This window comes from Amyelois transitella, chromosome 19 (genome assembly GCF_032362555.1).
Source record: "Amyelois transitella isolate CPQ chromosome 19, ilAmyTran1.1, whole genome shotgun sequence".
NCBI classification, from domain to species: domain Eukaryota; kingdom Metazoa; phylum Arthropoda; class Insecta; order Lepidoptera; family Pyralidae; genus Amyelois; species Amyelois transitella.
Window position 1 is genome coordinate 4,772,803 of NC_083522.1, and position 17,924 is coordinate 4,790,726.

Below are 17,924 nucleotides of genomic sequence, written 5' to 3' on the forward strand. Positions count from 1 at the left end.
ACATTGTGCAGGTTTCCTTACGATGATACCCTCACCGTAAATGGTTTGCGTTCTTTTGGTAAAGAATTTAGAATAAAAAATAAATATTATTAAACATTGAAAATTAATTAAAGTAATTAATAAGTTACCTGGATCTGGCTGCCCATCCACGACATTTACTGTAAAATCATTAAAAATCATTGTTGTAGATATTGTATTAAGTACTTTTTGCGTAAGGAATATGGACAATGAAATGATTTTAATGATAACGAATAGATCAAGATACATACAACCAATTATACCTATAATTTGTTACAAGAAGCAGAATGTTATAGCCGTCCCCAATGTGAAGGCTCAAATACGTCCCAATTGGGATAATAAAATATTAAATAATAGGAAAATATTAAAATTCTTCTTCTTCTAAAACTTTCTTCTAAGTATAACAAATACTTTTCTGAAAACCACATTAAAATTAGTTCAGCGAAACGCGAGATAATCGCGGCCAAACGCGCGTACTTTCATACTAACATACATACAGGGCAAACAGAGAACTACATAGTTCTTTCAAGGAGGTCAAAAACGTACTGTGACGAAGATTCTCTTTTTATAAGTATAATCGCCAAAAAATTCTTGGTAAAACGATAAAGTTAAGATAAACATAATTTAAATATACGACAAATAAAATCGTTTATAAGATAAGGAAAATGTGAATCAAAGTTGTTCATATTTAATTAAGAAAATATAACTATAGATAATAAAAAAATCGTTTGAAGTCGAAAAGAGTAAACGTATTATGTAATAAACAATGAGGCGTAAAAGAGAGGCGAAGTAAAAAATTACAATACTCAGTTATTCTTTCTTTGGCACATGTCCCGTGGGCTATGGTAGAGGTTCTTTGTTGAACCTAAAAACGCCACTAAGTAGGCTAGTGTGAATCTTATTATTCAAATAATGATCGCAAACAATAAATATTTTTCCGAGAACATACTATGGTAGATTCTACCGAAGTAGACTTATAATGGTTTAATCAGGAAGTTGATTTATTTAGCGGACCAAATAGTAAACAATGTGAGTCGTGCAATTAAATTGTGACGTACATATGTATATTACCAGACTTATTACGAACCATTTTATTTTCGTACACTTCACTATGATTCATGATACGAAAAAATTTAACAAAAAGCTCCTTACTCTATATTAAAGTTACGTAAGTCGTGACTAAAGAAATCAAAGCTGGCATTTTGTAGTACCTACAGAGTTGTGTGAAACACCTATTGCTCTTTGGATCTCATATATGCAAATCATATGATACATAACTCATTTGTCCTTTGATGAACATTTAAATGAATTTGGATGACCCGTTTAAAGTTTTAAAACATTTATTTTTTTGCCAATAAAGCCGCTGGTATTTCATCTAGGCATTTTACTCTTTTCAGATATATCTAGCTCTTTCGATTAATTCGTTCGTATACATTTTGTCTATTATAAAAGTGCTATTTGCATTGAAATAAAATAAACCTTGAAAGTATGGCGAGGGTTTCAGTACCTTCATTAAACAGTAACTTCAGGTACATAATTAGCACAGAATTTCGTACATTAATGTTAATATTATTTTAACAAAGTACTTATTGTTTTAAAATAATCATAAAAATGACGCATATGAACAAAACAAACAATGGTATAATTAGGTATATTTTATTAGGAAAATTTAAATAATTGCTTTTAACATTACCTTGAGGCTTGGCCGCGCTGATTGTAAACAGGGCCACTAAAGCCAAAATGATCTGAAATAATTTTTATTCATATAAGCAATCTGCAGTTTACAAACTTATTTATAAAGGCTTTTTTATATTTAACATATGTTTTTTATTTATAATATAAAAATACTGACGTACTAAACTATTGAAATAATAGAAAATTTTAAAGCCAATCAAAACAGGTCTTGATTAACTTTAAATAAAAGTAATGAAAGAAAATAATTTAATATAATGAAGTCTTATATTTTTTAAGAAAGGATAACATTAGATTAGACTTAGTAATAAATATTACTACATTCTATAATAAAAAATTAGGCTGCAATTATTGATTGATACTCATGATGCTCACCATTAATTTGCTCATTATTGCGTAATGAAATATCTCACTTGCTTAACAATTAAACACTGAATGGCAAAATACAGATGAAGATTTATATACCCAGTTAATATTGACTCAGTACTCATAAACTGATGGATAACCTCTGACCATGTGGTGGCTTAATCTTAGAGAATGATTTTGAAACTCAAATAATAGTAAAGTTTAGTAGTTATAATAGTAAGGTAGATTTGTATTTGTTAAATAAAAATGTTCTATATACTATTTGTATATATACTATAATCTACGTAATATTCTGTGGAAAACTGAACAAGTACAGTGATATCAGAGTAAGGCCATGTTTGAGATTAAAATTATATGACTTACATAAATAATGTCCGTAGTGTCCATAGTTTAATTTCTTGCTATCATCCTTTCATAGACGTGCTATTTTAAACAACAAACATTTCACATTTCAGCTGTAATTTACATTAATTTTAATCAGAGTTTAAAATATGTATTAACTGATTGATGATTAATTGAACGAGCCAGGTATATATATTTTTATTTCTTAGATACCAGAAATCTACAAAGTGATTCAATCCAGAAGTCGTGAAATATTTAATATAAAATAGCATTAATAGCAGAAAAGGCAAAAGAATGATTGGAAATGGTGATGGATTAAGGTAGTTTAGTCGGACACGCACCAAACACTCAGTACATTTATATTATGTATAGGTACGATTGTTTACAAAATGAATAAGAGGAATTATTTTGAGGATCGCTTAAAATCGTACTTGAGGCCGAGCCAATCAAAAAAAATCGTATATTTTTTTATGTCCTGTGTTAGACAGGCATAAGATCGTAAATCTTTCCATGATATCGATTACTGGGTTCCCCAGTTTCTTAGCCAAAAGCTTAGATTGCATTCTCAGCTTGCTCTTTGTAATATGCTAATTAAACGGCAAGGACGCAAAACTAAACTAGGTTTAATGATAAGCCAAACTAAAATTGTCATTTTAAAAAATGTACAAGAAAATATTTTAAAATGTTAAGGGTATGCTGCTAGCAGACTCATTTCCCTCTTAGTTACTGATTTTGTAGATGTATATCAAGAAGCAGCTACATTATTGCTGCGCAACTGCGCTTGGAGGCTGCGCTCTTCAATCGGAGGTTGAGTTGTGGAGACCTCCAGAGATGTGTTTGGTGCTAGTCCGCTTTGGAGAGAGGTCTAGTTAATTTTTCATGTGGTTCCCGGCAGTTGATTAGAATAGGATCACTCCATCAATTTTTCGTAGATGTCGTAAAAAGGCGACTAACAAAAAGAAGCATCATTCATCAGTGCAGCTTTTTTAATCATCTAATATGGGCTAGTTTCTCCTGAAAAGCCTTGAAACCTGACCTTCTCATCCAGGATTATGATCAAAAGGCTCACTCCCGGTTCCTCTTCAGACGGTTAGGATGTAACCGGGATTAATGCTGGGAAGAAGATGAAGGACTAGTAAAAAATACCACTTTTTACCTAGCCTAACGTGCAGTAAACATTGATTTTAAAACTGCAAAGAGCAAAGAGGATACAATTACTACGTACTCGGGAGCACGAAACTTTTTATTTTTCGTCTTTCGAGTCGTAATTATTTCTTGATTTTTTTTATAAATAATATCTGAACGGTCATATCACATCACCTGTAGGTATAAGAACTTACTTTGCCTTGTTGTATCCTTGTCATATCAAACCAGATCCATGTCAGATACCAGATGATCACGTTCAAGGATTGTGCATAAAGCTGTCTATCAAATTACACAGGCGTTATTGATTTTATGCAGATTGCATAAACTTATCCATGGACTTTGCTTGTTAAGCAAGGTTTTGTTAGTCTAAGGTTGAATTCATCATTGCATGTTTATGAAAAAAATCTGTTTCATAAATGCAACGTTAAAAACATATTTTTGTTGGCTTACATTTTAAATGGATGGTTAAATTTATCTGAAGAACATCTTACAGGAAAAAGTTCTTTATGTTATTTTAGTCTAGAGTTTTAGTATATTTCTTGTCTCTTAGTCATAGGAGTTTATATATATATATATTTCGTTAACTTGTATGTTTCTTTTGCCTTCTTCTTAGGCGTCCATGCGTGAGTTGGCCTGTTCAAACCAATTCATAACCTGCCTTTTGCCAGATTTCTTCTGTTTCTTACTAAATTTCGCTTGCTTTTGGGTAGTATCACTACCCTCGATGGAGGCACATTTGATAATTTTTTAACTGCCGCATGAAGTCAATTGCCCATACGGCAGATCGATACTATTCCAGTTTGAACCTCGATCCAAACATCGCAGCGGGTTTTCGTTGATTTATAGTCATAATGTACCTAGACGTAAAATCCAAAAGCAAAGTTCGCTATCATACGCATATTTAAAAAAACGGGCGTTCACAGGCTGCGCCCAAAGCATCAAAGTTCAAAAGTTTCCATGCGAGTAAAAAAAGGCTTTGAGAGCCGAAACTGACGTCAGCATTCACGGACCGCCGCCGCTGCGCCTGCGGTCATCTGTTGATGGGTATCGTGGTCTAACGTAGCTATATTTACACACGAATGTTTTCCTGCTTTAAATCTGTATATAAGAATCGCAGGTGAGATAATTAGCACAGTACAAACGCCAGACGGGAACCGACTTACAACGTAAGTGAGTTTAAAATTTTGTTTAATATGGTTTATTTAGAAACTTCGGTTGTAATTTAAATAAAAAATTGAAGCACTCATTTACAAAAATATTAAATAAATATACGATTAATAAACAAAACAAAATTTGCTATTTTAGGACAAATATTTGCCTCGCGGTGTGATTTATCCAGTCATGAAAACTTATTTGTTTTAGAAATAAATTTATAATTACATTTATTTAATCATTCCATGTGTTCCCGAAGAAAACCAAATAATATAACTTGACAAACGGATAACAAAATTAATATAAAAGTGTAGCGCAACTTTTTGAGTAGCAAGCGTGAGTTATCTTAAAACCTAAAACAGTATTGAAATTAACATTTTGAATTAACCGGCTTTTTGTTTAACGTATTTGACCATGAACATATTTGTGTATATTGTTTTTTAGACATGTTTTTGCTCTAGAATAAAGATCTCGATGGGTCGTTGTTGACTTACATTCAAGTGCTTATATCATATATGTACTTACAGTGTCAATAACTGAATGGTATAAAAACATTTTGTCGAAGTCTATATAATCTTACTAACTTTAGTTGAGACACGTGTAAATTTACAAAATAATTAAAACATATTGATTTAAAATTGTCAGTAAGTTTTCAGAGCTTTAAAATACTAACCCCACGATAAAGATATATTTTCTATATTTTATAACAAAGCATACTTAAATAAATAAACATTCAATACTCAGATTATTAAGGCATACCTTTTTTATCTGGATACCACCACGGGTCGGAGTCGGCATATGTTTTTTTTTAAAGATTTCACTGGCAGAGCAAATGCAGTTTAAAAACCCCTCGAGATCTAATCTAGTTATAGAAGAAATCATAATAATATTAAAAAAATCAAGCTAATTTTAATCAAAGATAAGTTGTGTCTCCTAACGTTATACATTTTTATTTATTTCTACTAATTGATTAAGTCAAACTTTTCCTAACTTCTTTTTCATAATGCTCATTTTAAACCGGTCCTACATAAAAATCTGAGGTCATGTTAGAACATAATATTTGTCGGAGAAAAATAATATTATAAAACTTAACTTAGTCTTTTATGTTCAAGTCCCATTTATTTTTATTGTTTTACTTTTTTTTTTTCAGTAAAATGCACTGCATTGTAGTACTTTGCGCTTTGGTGGTGGCCGTGGTGGCCCGGCCTGAAGAGGAGCTGGCCTTCTACAATCCTCAGTACGACAGCTTCAATGCCCAGGAGGTAGCCGACAATATCCGACTCCTCAAGAACTATGGCAAGTGCTTCCTGGACCAGGGACCTTGCACCGCTGAAGGAACCGATTTTAAAAGTAAGTTTATTTTTTCCTTTAGAAATTAATTCGCTTTATGAAAGTAAGGTTCCTTCATACAATGAGGATAAAAATTTGAATTAAATCTTATGTCGAAATACCCTTTGAAAATATATGAAGAAGATACTCCATTCTGCTCGTAGTCTTTTATATGTTTTGACTGCAAGTATCGTTTGAACATGTTTCACTTTTAACTTCTAGACATAAGAACCTACTTCACCGAATAGTACTATTTAATGAGCTTTATCAAGTGGTTCCCGGCTCTTAGAAATAGCGCCTTGTCTTTCCCAAGGGTTCATCACAAACTATCTATCAAATCTAATGAACATAACCCACCTATCGGTTACCTACTCATTCAATAGATTAAGGATTCAGATACATTTCCGATTGTTCAGGAAATGTATTGTATATGTACGTTTTATGTCCATTATAAATTATTTTACACATATGTCGTAAAGAAGGTTTCGGTTTATCACTTTTAAATTGATGGTCATTTACATTACTAGTTGATAACTATTAACGAAGATGTGATAAATGAATTGTCTTAGGTCGCTCGGACGTAGGCCGAAATAAGTAGAACAGCCTTCCCTTATTACGTCTATATCCCTTGTGGGGAAAACAGAGCCAACAGTCTTGAAAAGCTGTATGGCTTTCTAATGGAATTGACATTAAAATATTGAAAGTTTGTTAGCCTATCGCCTACGAGAAGAGTCCCAAGTTTATAAGCCTATCCCTTAGCCGTATTTTACAACATCCATGGGAAGGAGATGGAGTATATATATGTATAAAAGTAATTTACAATAAAAATATGTTTATTTCTTTAACAGAGGTGATCCCTGACGCTTTAAGGACATCCTGCGCCCGTTGCTCTCCCAAGCAGAGGGAGCTGATCAGAACCGTCATCAAGGCCTTCCAGACGAAGCTCCCAGAGACCTGGGACGCTCTGGTCAAGAAGAACGACCCCGAACTCAAGTACAAGGCTGACTTCGACAAGTTCCTCCAAGGCACCGACTAAACTTAACTCGTCCAAAGATTTTTTTATTACATTCCATATTTAAAGATGTGTAATTTCAGTACAAATAAAACGTAAAAAGTAGACTTATTTTGGAAACGTTCATCTTATTTCAACGATTGATCAAATAATTTACCTGGAACTTATTGTAATAATTTCAATAAAAGTATCATAATAAGAATTACATTAATTCTATCCATTTTTAATAGACAACTTATCTGTAGATTATATTTATGTGTTGCTCAACATCTATTTATTAATAAAGATTTATAACAAAAATGTTGTATTTCTCAATACAGACACACGGACTCAGCCGAAGACCTGAGATAACCTTTATTCTTTGAATTCCGATTATTTATTTTGTTCTATTCTTATGTTTTAATTATAACACTACCTAATTTTTGTTTTATCTACAATTAAAACTTTATAATTATAGAATTGTAAAAGTCAATTAATGGAAAAATAAAAAACCGGTCACTTTACGAATCTCATTTTTATTATTATTGGCTAGCAATCTCAATCTATAATTGGTCCATACAGCTAAACGTGGCATTTCAGTCTTTTCGAGACTGTTTAGTTAGTCTGTCCCATAAAGGGATGTAATTTTATGTATGTATGCAATACAATAACTCTTTATTGCACCACAATTAATTACAGCAAATTCACATGTATTTAAAAACGTTGCAGCAAAAGGCGACCATATCAGTTAAAGCGATTTCTCCAGGTAACCTTTGAATTTTGAATGATGAGCAGGTGGAGCTCAGTTAACGTATAGACTATTCTGTTGTCAATATATGTTTGAATATTATAAACCCACATGTTTATACCAAAGATAAATCACATAGGTAATTAGCATGGACACTGAATCAAAGCTATAAGTGAGATGTTACTTGTGTAAAGCAAGAAAATGAATGTGGATATGTATGTGTATGGTTATAAAGAGAATAAGAACCATTTTCCATAAAACTACAATATTATTGAATGTTAGTATTGATTGTATACTTATATCTGTGTATTGTGTGTGTTTGGTTGCCGTTCCTAAGTATTAATGAGTTGATATCTAGTCAAGTTTGTGGAAAATAACGATATTTACATTTTTTGTTTGTTGTGTAAGTACACACATCATATCAAAAGCCATTAAGATAGGCAGAACAGCAGACAGAATCTCAATAGCTTTGTACTATTCAAGTAAAGTGCTCTGTGTAACTTTGAAAGTGAGTATTCATCCAATTTTATTAGTTTGCATAAACTTATCTTCTCGTTAATTAATGTTATTAGGTATTTACACGATATCCAATTATTATTATTTTATATTCAACTGTAGAGCCTTGTCGAAATGGTAACTTAAAAAATATAGGGAGTTATTTCGCCTTAAAAATCCCAGATTACTTATGTAACTAAATATTTTCAAAACAATAACAAACGCAGTGAAATAGTATTTATCATTACCATGCAATTGAGAAAAAAATAATTTGTATTTGATCGAAATCCTTATTTCTTAACTGTATTGTATATGTTTGAATGGGTACCAAATAATAACAAGGGCTTGCGTTTCCATTGTATCAATTTTCTTTTGGATACCGGCAGATACTATAACAATACAATACAATAAAAATAACTTTATTGCCCATTAAAAAAATTATAATATATATGGTAAATAGGTAATATGTTGAGCAAAGGCGGACTTATCAATAAGCAATCTCTTCTAGCCAACCTTTGGGTAGTAAAATGTAAAACTATAACCATCTTCGAATCTTAATAATCAATATTATGCTTTTTAATCTTAACACTAATAAAAGTTAAACATATTTAGATATTTAAATCATTTTAAAATACATATTGCCTTTTTCGCCACAACACGTGAATATTAGTTGTGGAACTTTGCGAATCGTTCTATATAGGAGTTAGCCATCGGCAAGTGTGTACGTACATACATAAATAAATACATTTATTACATAAATAAATACATATACAGCAATGAACTTTGTACTAGGAATGTGCGTCTTCCTTTAGTCACCTTTTTTGACATTCTTGCGTAAGAGATGGAGTGGTCTAAATACTAAAGTTGACCGTCTAAAAATCTTTCGGACAACATCAAAAGTTATGTCTTTACCTTTTGAATACCTAATACATATATAAAAATCATGGCTTCGAATATCGTATAATGTGGTAAGTAATTACCTACGTTAACTGATTATCAATTACCTCATTTTTGTTTCTCGTTTGAGTGAAGCTTTTTGTGACATTTATATTGGGATTACCCGAGAACATTACGTGGCTTGTTAAATAAGTATGCTGTTTAATAATCTTAAGTTAAACTGCGATGTGTAGGTAAAAGCATTTTTCTCATTACCTGCAATGCAACCACTGTCTACAAAACGAAATAATTTGGGAGGTAAATTGTTTACAAGTTATTACTTTTTGACGTTTCAGTATTTACAAGTTATTACTTTTTGACATTACAGTATTTCCATTCCCAAGGAAAGTTTTGTAAAAAAGGTCATGGATCTTCTATGTAATATAATTTGTAAAATAAATATCTATGTAAAATAATTGTTGACGGCCTCTGTAGCTCAGCGGTAGTACGCTTGTCTGTGACACCGGAGGTCCCGGGTTCGAATCCCGGCCAGGGCATGATGAGAAAAGAACTTTTTCTAATTGTCCTGGGTCTTGGATGTTTATCTATATAAGTATTTATTATAAAATATAGTATCGTTGAGTTAGTATCTCGTAACACAAGTTTCGAACTTACTGCGAGGCTAACTCAATCAGTGTAATTAGTAAAAAAAAAAAATGTTACTTTGGTGTCAATATTTTTTGGCAAAGCTTATAAATAAGGAGACTTTTTTGCTAAAAGTTAGTACTGCTGTGATAGAATAAATAAATTGAATGACCGGATTTAGAATCAGACAAGGAATTTTTCACTAATCTCAGCATAGCTAAAAAGCTGGTTTTAGGTTCTGAAAAAAAATATCACCAACTTCACAAAAAACAACACACGTAACATTATGTCAGAGTGTTCATTACAAGAAATTAAGATATACCTTGACCTTAATAAACGTTCAAGTTGAGTTGGTTCGCATTCGTACACAACAATTACGTAAATTACTTAATTTTTGGCGTCTTGGTTCAGAACAATGAGGTTAATAACTTAGTTGTCTGGAGGAAGCGAATCCAGCAAAAGTAGAGGGATAAAAGTTAGTCCCGTCGATGCGTTGTTATGGTTCAAACTCTTTCTTGTCATCCAATCTTTGGTATGATTGCAAGTAATGATTGTACGTACTTCAAATAATTTCAAATAATATTTGTAGGCGGTTGTGGTTTTTCCATATTTACCCATTGGTGGCGGTCGAGTCCTAATCATCGCTCCCGCTACAATTATTATTTATTTTCTTATTGGTTTGATTAAGATAATCTGTTTTTATCTCGTCATATAAAAATTATATATCTTCCTACTCTTAAAGCATGACACAGACATTTTGTGTGCAAAAAATACTGATTCATAGATTGCTAGGCACCGCAGACTAAAGTAATATGTAATGTAGTACACATATAGTTAATGTTAAAATTATGCAAAACGAAATGACTTGATGAAATAAATGGCTTAGTTTTTATAGGTATTACATATTACGTTAAACAAACACGTTTCATTCCACCAAATATATTTAGTTTTCTGTATATAATAGAATTTATGAAGATACCTAAAAACAACCTTGTCTGGCTCAGGACATTCAGTATCTATAAAAGAAGAGGTTTCAAAATTCTTGCGATTTATTCTAAGTTGCGGTAATCCAAACAACGTGTTATTGTTATTGTGTTTTAAATTTAATTATTTTCGAAGGTAAATTATGTTTTAAGATTTGGTAAATAAATAATTTTTATGAGTTGACGTCGGAGTTGTGAGTTGTTAGTCGGCCGTCAACTCGTAAAATGTAAAATATAATATTAATCCCTAAATTTAAAGAAGAAGAAGAAATAAAGATATACTTAGTCTTAAAGATATGTCTAATATACCCATACGGGGATATGATAAGGACTACAATACTAAATGGGATTTCATAATTTCTATAGAAGTGGGCGTGTGGTTCCTAGTATTTTAGAATTAAACCACTCTATATTTTTCCCATAGATATCGTCGTCGTTATATACTAGGAATTCTTCTTATAAGCGATAGGATAGCAACCTGTTTCTATTTAAATGTCAATTCCATCACTAAGCCATACATCTGAGCTTGACCTTTAAGTTTTTCCAAGACTGTTGGCTCTATCTACCCCGCAAGCAATATAGACATGACTGATATGTATGTACTAAGTAGCGCTATCGGTAGAATTGGTTTTGTTATAATACAAGAGTAAAACGGTTTTAAATGTTTCCAGATATCTCTAAATGAAGATGAAGTCCGGCTTTGTTCTGTGTTTCTTGGTGGCTCTCACGGCAGCCTACGACAGCTCGCACGATGACTTCGACATCGATGGGCTGGTGAAGAACACGGATGCTCTGAAGAAGTTCAACAATTGTTTTGTCCATGACACTGACTGTGACGATAATTCCAGTCATTTTAAAAGTTCGTATTTTTTTCTACATGAATTTAATACGCGAAGGCCACGTTAAGCTGGACGTTTTATTTTTTATTTCTGGAATAATGTGAAAGGGTATTATGTAGATCAATAATTCTCATGGCGTTTATTCTTTAATTAGATATTCTTCTTGGATATAACTTCCGACTAGGACGTTAATGGGTGATAAGCGACTCTGTGAGATTTCCGTTTATTTCTGTTATTAGTAGGAGTTATTCCTTATAGTTTATTTTAGCACAATGCTTTTTTAACGTTTTAAAGTGAAATATATTATTTTATAAAAATGTATTAAATACATTTGTGACTCAGGCTCTTTCTATATATAATACTATATGTTGCACTAACGCATGTTATAACGATGTCCGTTAGTTTCGTTTCGGCTAGGCAAGAACGACCCATTAAGTATCGTATAGTCCATTTCTCTTGGTACTAAGTTGGTACTGGTTAAAGGTAAACAATCTTAAGACCTACATCTGTTCCTACGTCTCTATCATATTATTAAAATTTCGGTGGCATTTGGTGTAGTTACTTACCATACAGATAATTATTAAAGTTTTCGCCTGATTGAAGTTGAAAATTCCCAGGATATTATAATGGCAGTTTTTTAAATATGCGACAGAATTTTAATGAACATTTTAGAGTATATAATGGTGTCAGAACTGTATCTCTTTTATGGTATGTTTTTAACACTTGGTAGGTATATACCTAGTGCTCTTACAAACCATTTACCATATTTAATCTTAGTCATAACACTTCACCTTTGTATTCCATTCTGGTATATATTTAGCTCTTCAATTATATTTTTCCTTAGTACGTGTTTTTAATGATTTAACCTGTGCATTCTAGTCATGTATTTAGGTACGACAATCTTATAAGCTGCCCGGAACATACATAGTTAACCTCTTCAATGTTTGTTTTCGATTTGAATTCAAGTACCTAAAATAAGTACTAAATGCGTATATACTAGTTATACGAGTATACATATATTTAAAGACTTCATTTGAAGCAAATCGGAACTTCTTGAGTTCATCGCCCTCTGCCGTTTTTCGGTTCAGTCCTTCGATTATGAAAGACGAGTAAAGGTTCTGGTCCTTAATCATGATCTAGAAGTAGGTTAGTAAGAATAACACAGAGAACTTGATCTCCATGTTACTGTTATGAGAGGATTTTAGCCCAGATTAGATCATAGTTGGCGGGATTGTTCTCAGAGAAAGAGGGGCGATTTTATATACGGTATGTATTTTCTGTTGATTGATCAAGTTGGAGAAAATGCTAGAGCAGCGCACTTTTCATGATTCGGCTAGTATAACCGGAGATTGGTAGAGCCGTGGATAGTGGTGGGATGTGTTATTGATTACCAAGAATTGTGATTAAATGGGAAATTTATTATTTTCAGAAGACATCCCAGAAGCATACCAGCAGGCCTGTGCTAAGTGTAACCAAGTGCAAAAACACATTTTGAAGAAATACATCCAGGCTTTGAAGGAGAAGCTGCCGGAGCAGTACCAGGAATTCAAGAATCACTACGACCCTGAAGGAAAATACACCCTGCCCTTGGAAACAGCCATTGCAACTGCCTAACTTACAGAGAAATGATTATTGTTCGCGATCTCCACATTAATAAAACAAAATTTATATTTACTGTGTACCACTGTTGAACTGAAAGGACAAAATACGTTAATAACTTGCTTGGAAAAGTTATTTGACTATATTAAGAATGACCAAACAAGAGGTTGCAGTAAACTAGGTAACTGACGAAAAAAATCTAGAATTACATCATTTTGAAAACAAACTAGAAAAACTTAAACAATAATTGGTTTTTCCGATTGTGAGAGTATGTTAAATCATATTCAATGGAAAATTACACTCACATTAAGTATCTACATGCATGGAGAACATCGATACAAACTTTTATTATGTAAACATTTATTTTTTGAATAAATACCTATAAACTGAATCTGTTTTTGGAATATCTTATAGACATGTGGCTCTTTCGTGTATTGGAACACTCTGATTATAAATAATACTTTTTATTAAATATGAGTTAACTGCATGACTGACTGGTTAAACATGCCAACAGACTTAAACAGCCCAAGCAGAGACAGTTTATGCATGAAGGTTTCCTGCACTAAAAAGATGTACCGGAATTCCTTTGGGGGGAGAAATTAATGTATACCCCACTCAAATATTTAAATATGGGTGTTGTAAAAGGGCCGAATAATGCATCTTTTAAGCTTAAACACAGAAGTCCAATAGCATAACAAGGTTGATTTTTATTTCCCTACCCTAATTCATTCTTATGTAAGTCGATATTGTATAGTACTTTAAGTTGCTATAATAAAGAAAAATACAATTTATTACGAAGGGTCCAGCAGATCATGTCATTATTGGCCATACCACCTTATGTAGGTATGCTACCTCCCTGCTCGCGCGGTTTATTTTACATTCACATGGTGATTTTTGTTAATTTGTCAAATAATTAATGAAAAATAGGAGAAAAAAAATAGGAACCTATTTAATAGTTTCATAGAACCGTTACATCCATCAGATGGTCGACCATATAAATATTTCTAAATAATCTTGCAGTATGTAAAAACTTACGTGCAGATTAAAGGCAGCCAGCAGAAATTGCTAATGAGAATACGTTAAAATAAGTGAGAGTAAAGAACATAGGGATAATATCAAATAATGGTTTCTTCAACCAAACAAAGTTTCATAAACAAGAGAAGATTTAAAACATGTTTTTATAATTAAAATAATGAAAACATTATCAGCTATCAAAATTATTACTTGGACAACCATCAATAAATATATCCTTTGAAGTTTAAAAACTTTTTACAATAAGTCAAAATTTAAGAAAGAACCCTTACCCTTTGAAGGATTATACGAGTATATTCAAATCTTCAGTGTGTACAAGCTTTAACAAAAACAGTGAAAATATAGTTATGATTGAAAATCTTTTATCGGGTTTTATTACCCCGTCAAAAGAAGTTCAATTGCTTCAATAACAAATATATTTTGGATATGTACAATAAGCCAACAAACTGAAAAAAATATGTTATGTTCCATACCAATAAAATAGGAAGGGAGAAATTATAAATTTTAATCGCTATCCTTATATCTGTCAAGATTCGTGAACAAAAGAGCGTTAGTGAAAATTATATCAACTCTAGCTATTTTTGATAACATTAATTAAATCAGTGCTACTTCCTGAAAAACACCCATTTTCCTTATTCAGGTAAGTTTTGTGTATAAAATTGTTTAAGTTTCCTGTTAAAATGCAGCAATATGTGATATGATTTGCTTCTCGGCATTTTATCAATAATGCACAAAGAGTGCCAACATTTGGTTGGTCTGTTGCGACAACAGATCATAATTTAATGAAGTGAAGGCTTAATTTGGAATGTTTTTGTACAACAGTTGATCTGTGAGTTTACGAAGGTAGTGGGTTCAGCGCTGTCAATATAAACCACTGTCGCTTTCGGCCATTGCTAGTTCTTTGGGCCCATTTATAGAGAGTAAAAGGTGGGTGAACGAACTGCATTTGACTGCAATCTGTGTCAAATATTTGTGTCTATTGAGAGACGATTCGAGTGAATATCTGTGTCTTATTTGGAGTGTTTAAAAAAATAGTTTAAATTTGCAACGTCTGTGACGTTAAAGGTTCAAATTAAAGTTTGCTATGGAATTTTGTTACTTGCTTAAGTAGTTGATCAAGATCATAATACATTTCATGTTAGTGTCAATTGCTTTGAGTTATGGTTGATAGTAGACACATCTTTAAAATTACTTATAATGTTAAAGATAACTACTTATACATTAAAGTAACCAAATAAATTAAATTTGTATTTAATTGTCAATTGAATTTATATGCCCGATTTATATTCTGATCACACTTTAACCGACCATGAGGCTTGCTTCAGAGATTATGTTATACGATAGTCATACTTTGTAGCAATCTGTGAGTGAACCGATAGAATAAATTTATATTTATTTTTACAGAATATCAATATGAAGGGCTTCATAATAATAGCTTGCCTTATCGCGGCTGCGTTTGCGGCTGATAAATATAACGCAAAATACGACAATTTTGATGTAGACACCTTGATCTCAAACGACAGACTACTAAAAGCATATATCAATTGCTTCTTGGACAAAGGAAGGTGTACACCAGAAGGCGCTGACTTCAAAAGTAAGTACAAATTATTTAAATTAGTATATCACTTTAGTTCTTTTAATATAATTAGCTGGAATTCCAAGAAATACGGATAGATTGATGGACCGTCAATACGTTGAAATTCTGTAATATTCTTCTTAGACAAACAATAACCTAAACAAACAATTTTTATAAACATGAATTTAAGCTATGACGCATTTTTTTGTTACTGAATGATTTATTCAGTTTCTTTTTAGAGTTTAATTTCATAAGAAAGTTAATATTTTTCCGTTAACTTTGTCGAGTTTTAACTAAATTAGGTAGGTTGGTTGGTAGGTTGATTTAAAAAAATTACCACGTAGGAAATAATTTCCCTATAATAAACTTGGTTAATTCTAAGTGTAAGTAGATATTTTTAACTTAAGTAAACGTGACGTCAGTTGCATCAATAAACTTGTTTGCGATTTACATGTTAACACTTCATGATATTTTCCCCATCATGCTTTTAACGCCATTCAAGGACAACTATTCATTGAAACGATTGGTGACATGACAAAGTCTATTTAGGTACAACAAGGATATTAAGACGTCATATTTATGTGAATTTTTACTTGTGCACCTAAAGAGTGTTTAGCTCCTTATATATACTAACTGTTGAAGGCGACTTCGTTCAGTGAAAAAATTGTGTTCTATTCTACTACACTGACAATTGCAATTCGAAAATGCTGACCACTGTATTGCCACTTTTAAAGTTAGACCAAGCCTAAAATATCTGGGAAACAGCATTCAAATCGGAGTAATAGTCTTAACATATAGACATAAAAACGGACAGAAAGTAATTCTATGCGATATCTTTCATAAGTGCAGACAACGGTCAGTTACAATTTTATTATATTATATTTATTTATTACATTATTACATGAACATAGGTAATTGTATGGATTTCACAAAGCAGGATAATATAAATCGTCCTTTAAAAGGCAGTTTATAAAAGGGGACGAGGTCAAGGCTTATTTGGAAGGCAAAGTTCGAGCAATTTATGAACTTGTTCTACTACTTTTGTGTTGGTCTTTCGGCAGGCAGTTTCAATACTGTTTTCCTTACTTGCTTAGTTAATATTGGCCAATTTTTCAAGGACAGTACATAAAACATTTATTGGTCATAAAATAAATAAATTTCACTTGTTGTTTTAGGAGAACTCGACTACTCATAAATTTCATGAATATTACGACTGGACATAAATTTTCCTCCATTTCTTCTATTCAGAGCAATTAAACATTACATTTTCATATTAAAATAATGACAATATTTTTCAATCACATATATAAACTTTAAGTTGCCTTGCCTTTTATATTCTTTTCATAAAATTGATGAATAAACAATTTAAAAAAAATATTTTACAGAAACTCTACCAGAGGCCGTTGAAACCGTGTGCGGGAAATGTTCAGAAAAACAAAAGAACAATATCAGGAAAGTGATCAGAGCCATCCAACAGAAACACCCGAAGCAGTGGGAAGAATTGGTGAAGAAAAATGACCCCACCGGCCAGCATCGTGATACCTTTGACAAATTCATCCAAGGAAGCTAATTCTCACTTAGTTTTAAATATAATCCCAGTAAGATAAGTTGATATTTCAAATCAATCATCAAGACTACAAAATTAACATAACTGAAAACTCTACACTTGTCTAACCAGTTAACGAGTTACAAAATTATAAATCAGTTTTGCTAATTTCCATTTTAGAACCACCGGTCTCATTAAAGTTGACTAGAAATGAATTATAATTAGACTTAAGTTTTTACAACGCTCTTTTTAATGTATTATACATGTGATTTTGCTCTCTTTATCCAAGGTCAGAAGTTACATTGGCTTCTCCGATAGCTTTATAAATCAAGTGATCATGGTTATTTATTAAACAATCATTTGTTAGATTTAACATTGGGTTACATTTTTGTTGAGTGTTATTTATTTTAAATGGCACTATGTCGACTGATATATTGTAATAAATGTTTTTACTACAATAAAATGTTTTATTTTCAATTGCCCAACAATTTCAGGAAATTTATTTCCGTATTCGTACATCTTTAAAATATTTTAGAGATAAAAATTTTG

At 31.9% G+C, this 17,924-nt stretch overlaps 2 protein-coding genes across 2 annotated transcripts; both read left to right on the forward strand.

Annotated features, from left to right (window-relative positions):
• Positions 1-4,577: 4,577 nt before the first annotated feature.
• LOC106132551 (uncharacterized) lies at positions 4,578-13,276 on the forward strand. Its single transcript, XM_060949742.1, has 5 exons — positions 4,578-4,730; positions 5,867-6,066; positions 6,894-7,078; positions 11,465-11,642; positions 13,052-13,276. The coding sequence occupies exons 2-5, from the start codon at positions 5,871-5,873 to the stop codon at positions 13,234-13,236; spliced, it is 744 nt and encodes a 247-aa protein (XP_060805725.1). The 5' UTR covers positions 4,578-4,730; positions 5,867-5,870; the 3' UTR covers positions 13,237-13,276.
• A 1,788-nt stretch (positions 13,277-15,064) lies between these two features.
• On the forward strand, positions 15,065-17,819 carry LOC106132564 (ejaculatory bulb-specific protein 3). Its single transcript, XM_013332007.2, has 3 exons — positions 15,065-15,180; positions 15,658-15,847; positions 17,215-17,819. The coding sequence occupies exons 2-3, from the start codon at positions 15,667-15,669 to the stop codon at positions 17,397-17,399; spliced, it is 366 nt and encodes a 121-aa protein (XP_013187461.1). The 5' UTR covers positions 15,065-15,180; positions 15,658-15,666; the 3' UTR covers positions 17,400-17,819.
• The last annotated feature ends 105 nt before the right edge of the window (positions 17,820-17,924 follow it).

What these genes read in the sequence shown, in the direction of transcription:
- LOC106132564 (XM_013332007.2), top strand. Translation starts at nt 15,667, where the DNA reads ATGAAGGGCTTCATAATAATAGCTTGCCTTATCGCGGCTGCGTTTGCG. An exon ending in AGAAGGCGCTGACTTCAAAA is followed by an intron (nt 15,848 to 17,214) that starts GTAAGTACAAAT and finishes AATATTTTACAG; the next exon opens with AAACTCTACCAGAGGCCGTT.
- LOC106132551 (XM_060949742.1), top strand. Translation starts at nt 5,871, where the DNA reads ATGCACTGCATTGTAGTACTTTGCGCTTTGGTGGTGGCCGTGGTGGCC. An exon ending in AGTTCCTCCAAGGCACCGAC is followed by an intron (nt 7,079 to 11,464) that starts TAAACTTAACTC and finishes AGATATCTCTAA; the next exon opens with ATGAAGATGAAGTCCGGCTT. An exon ending in TAATTCCAGTCATTTTAAAA is followed by an intron (nt 11,643 to 13,051) that starts GTTCGTATTTTT and finishes TATTATTTTCAG; the next exon opens with AAGACATCCCAGAAGCATAC.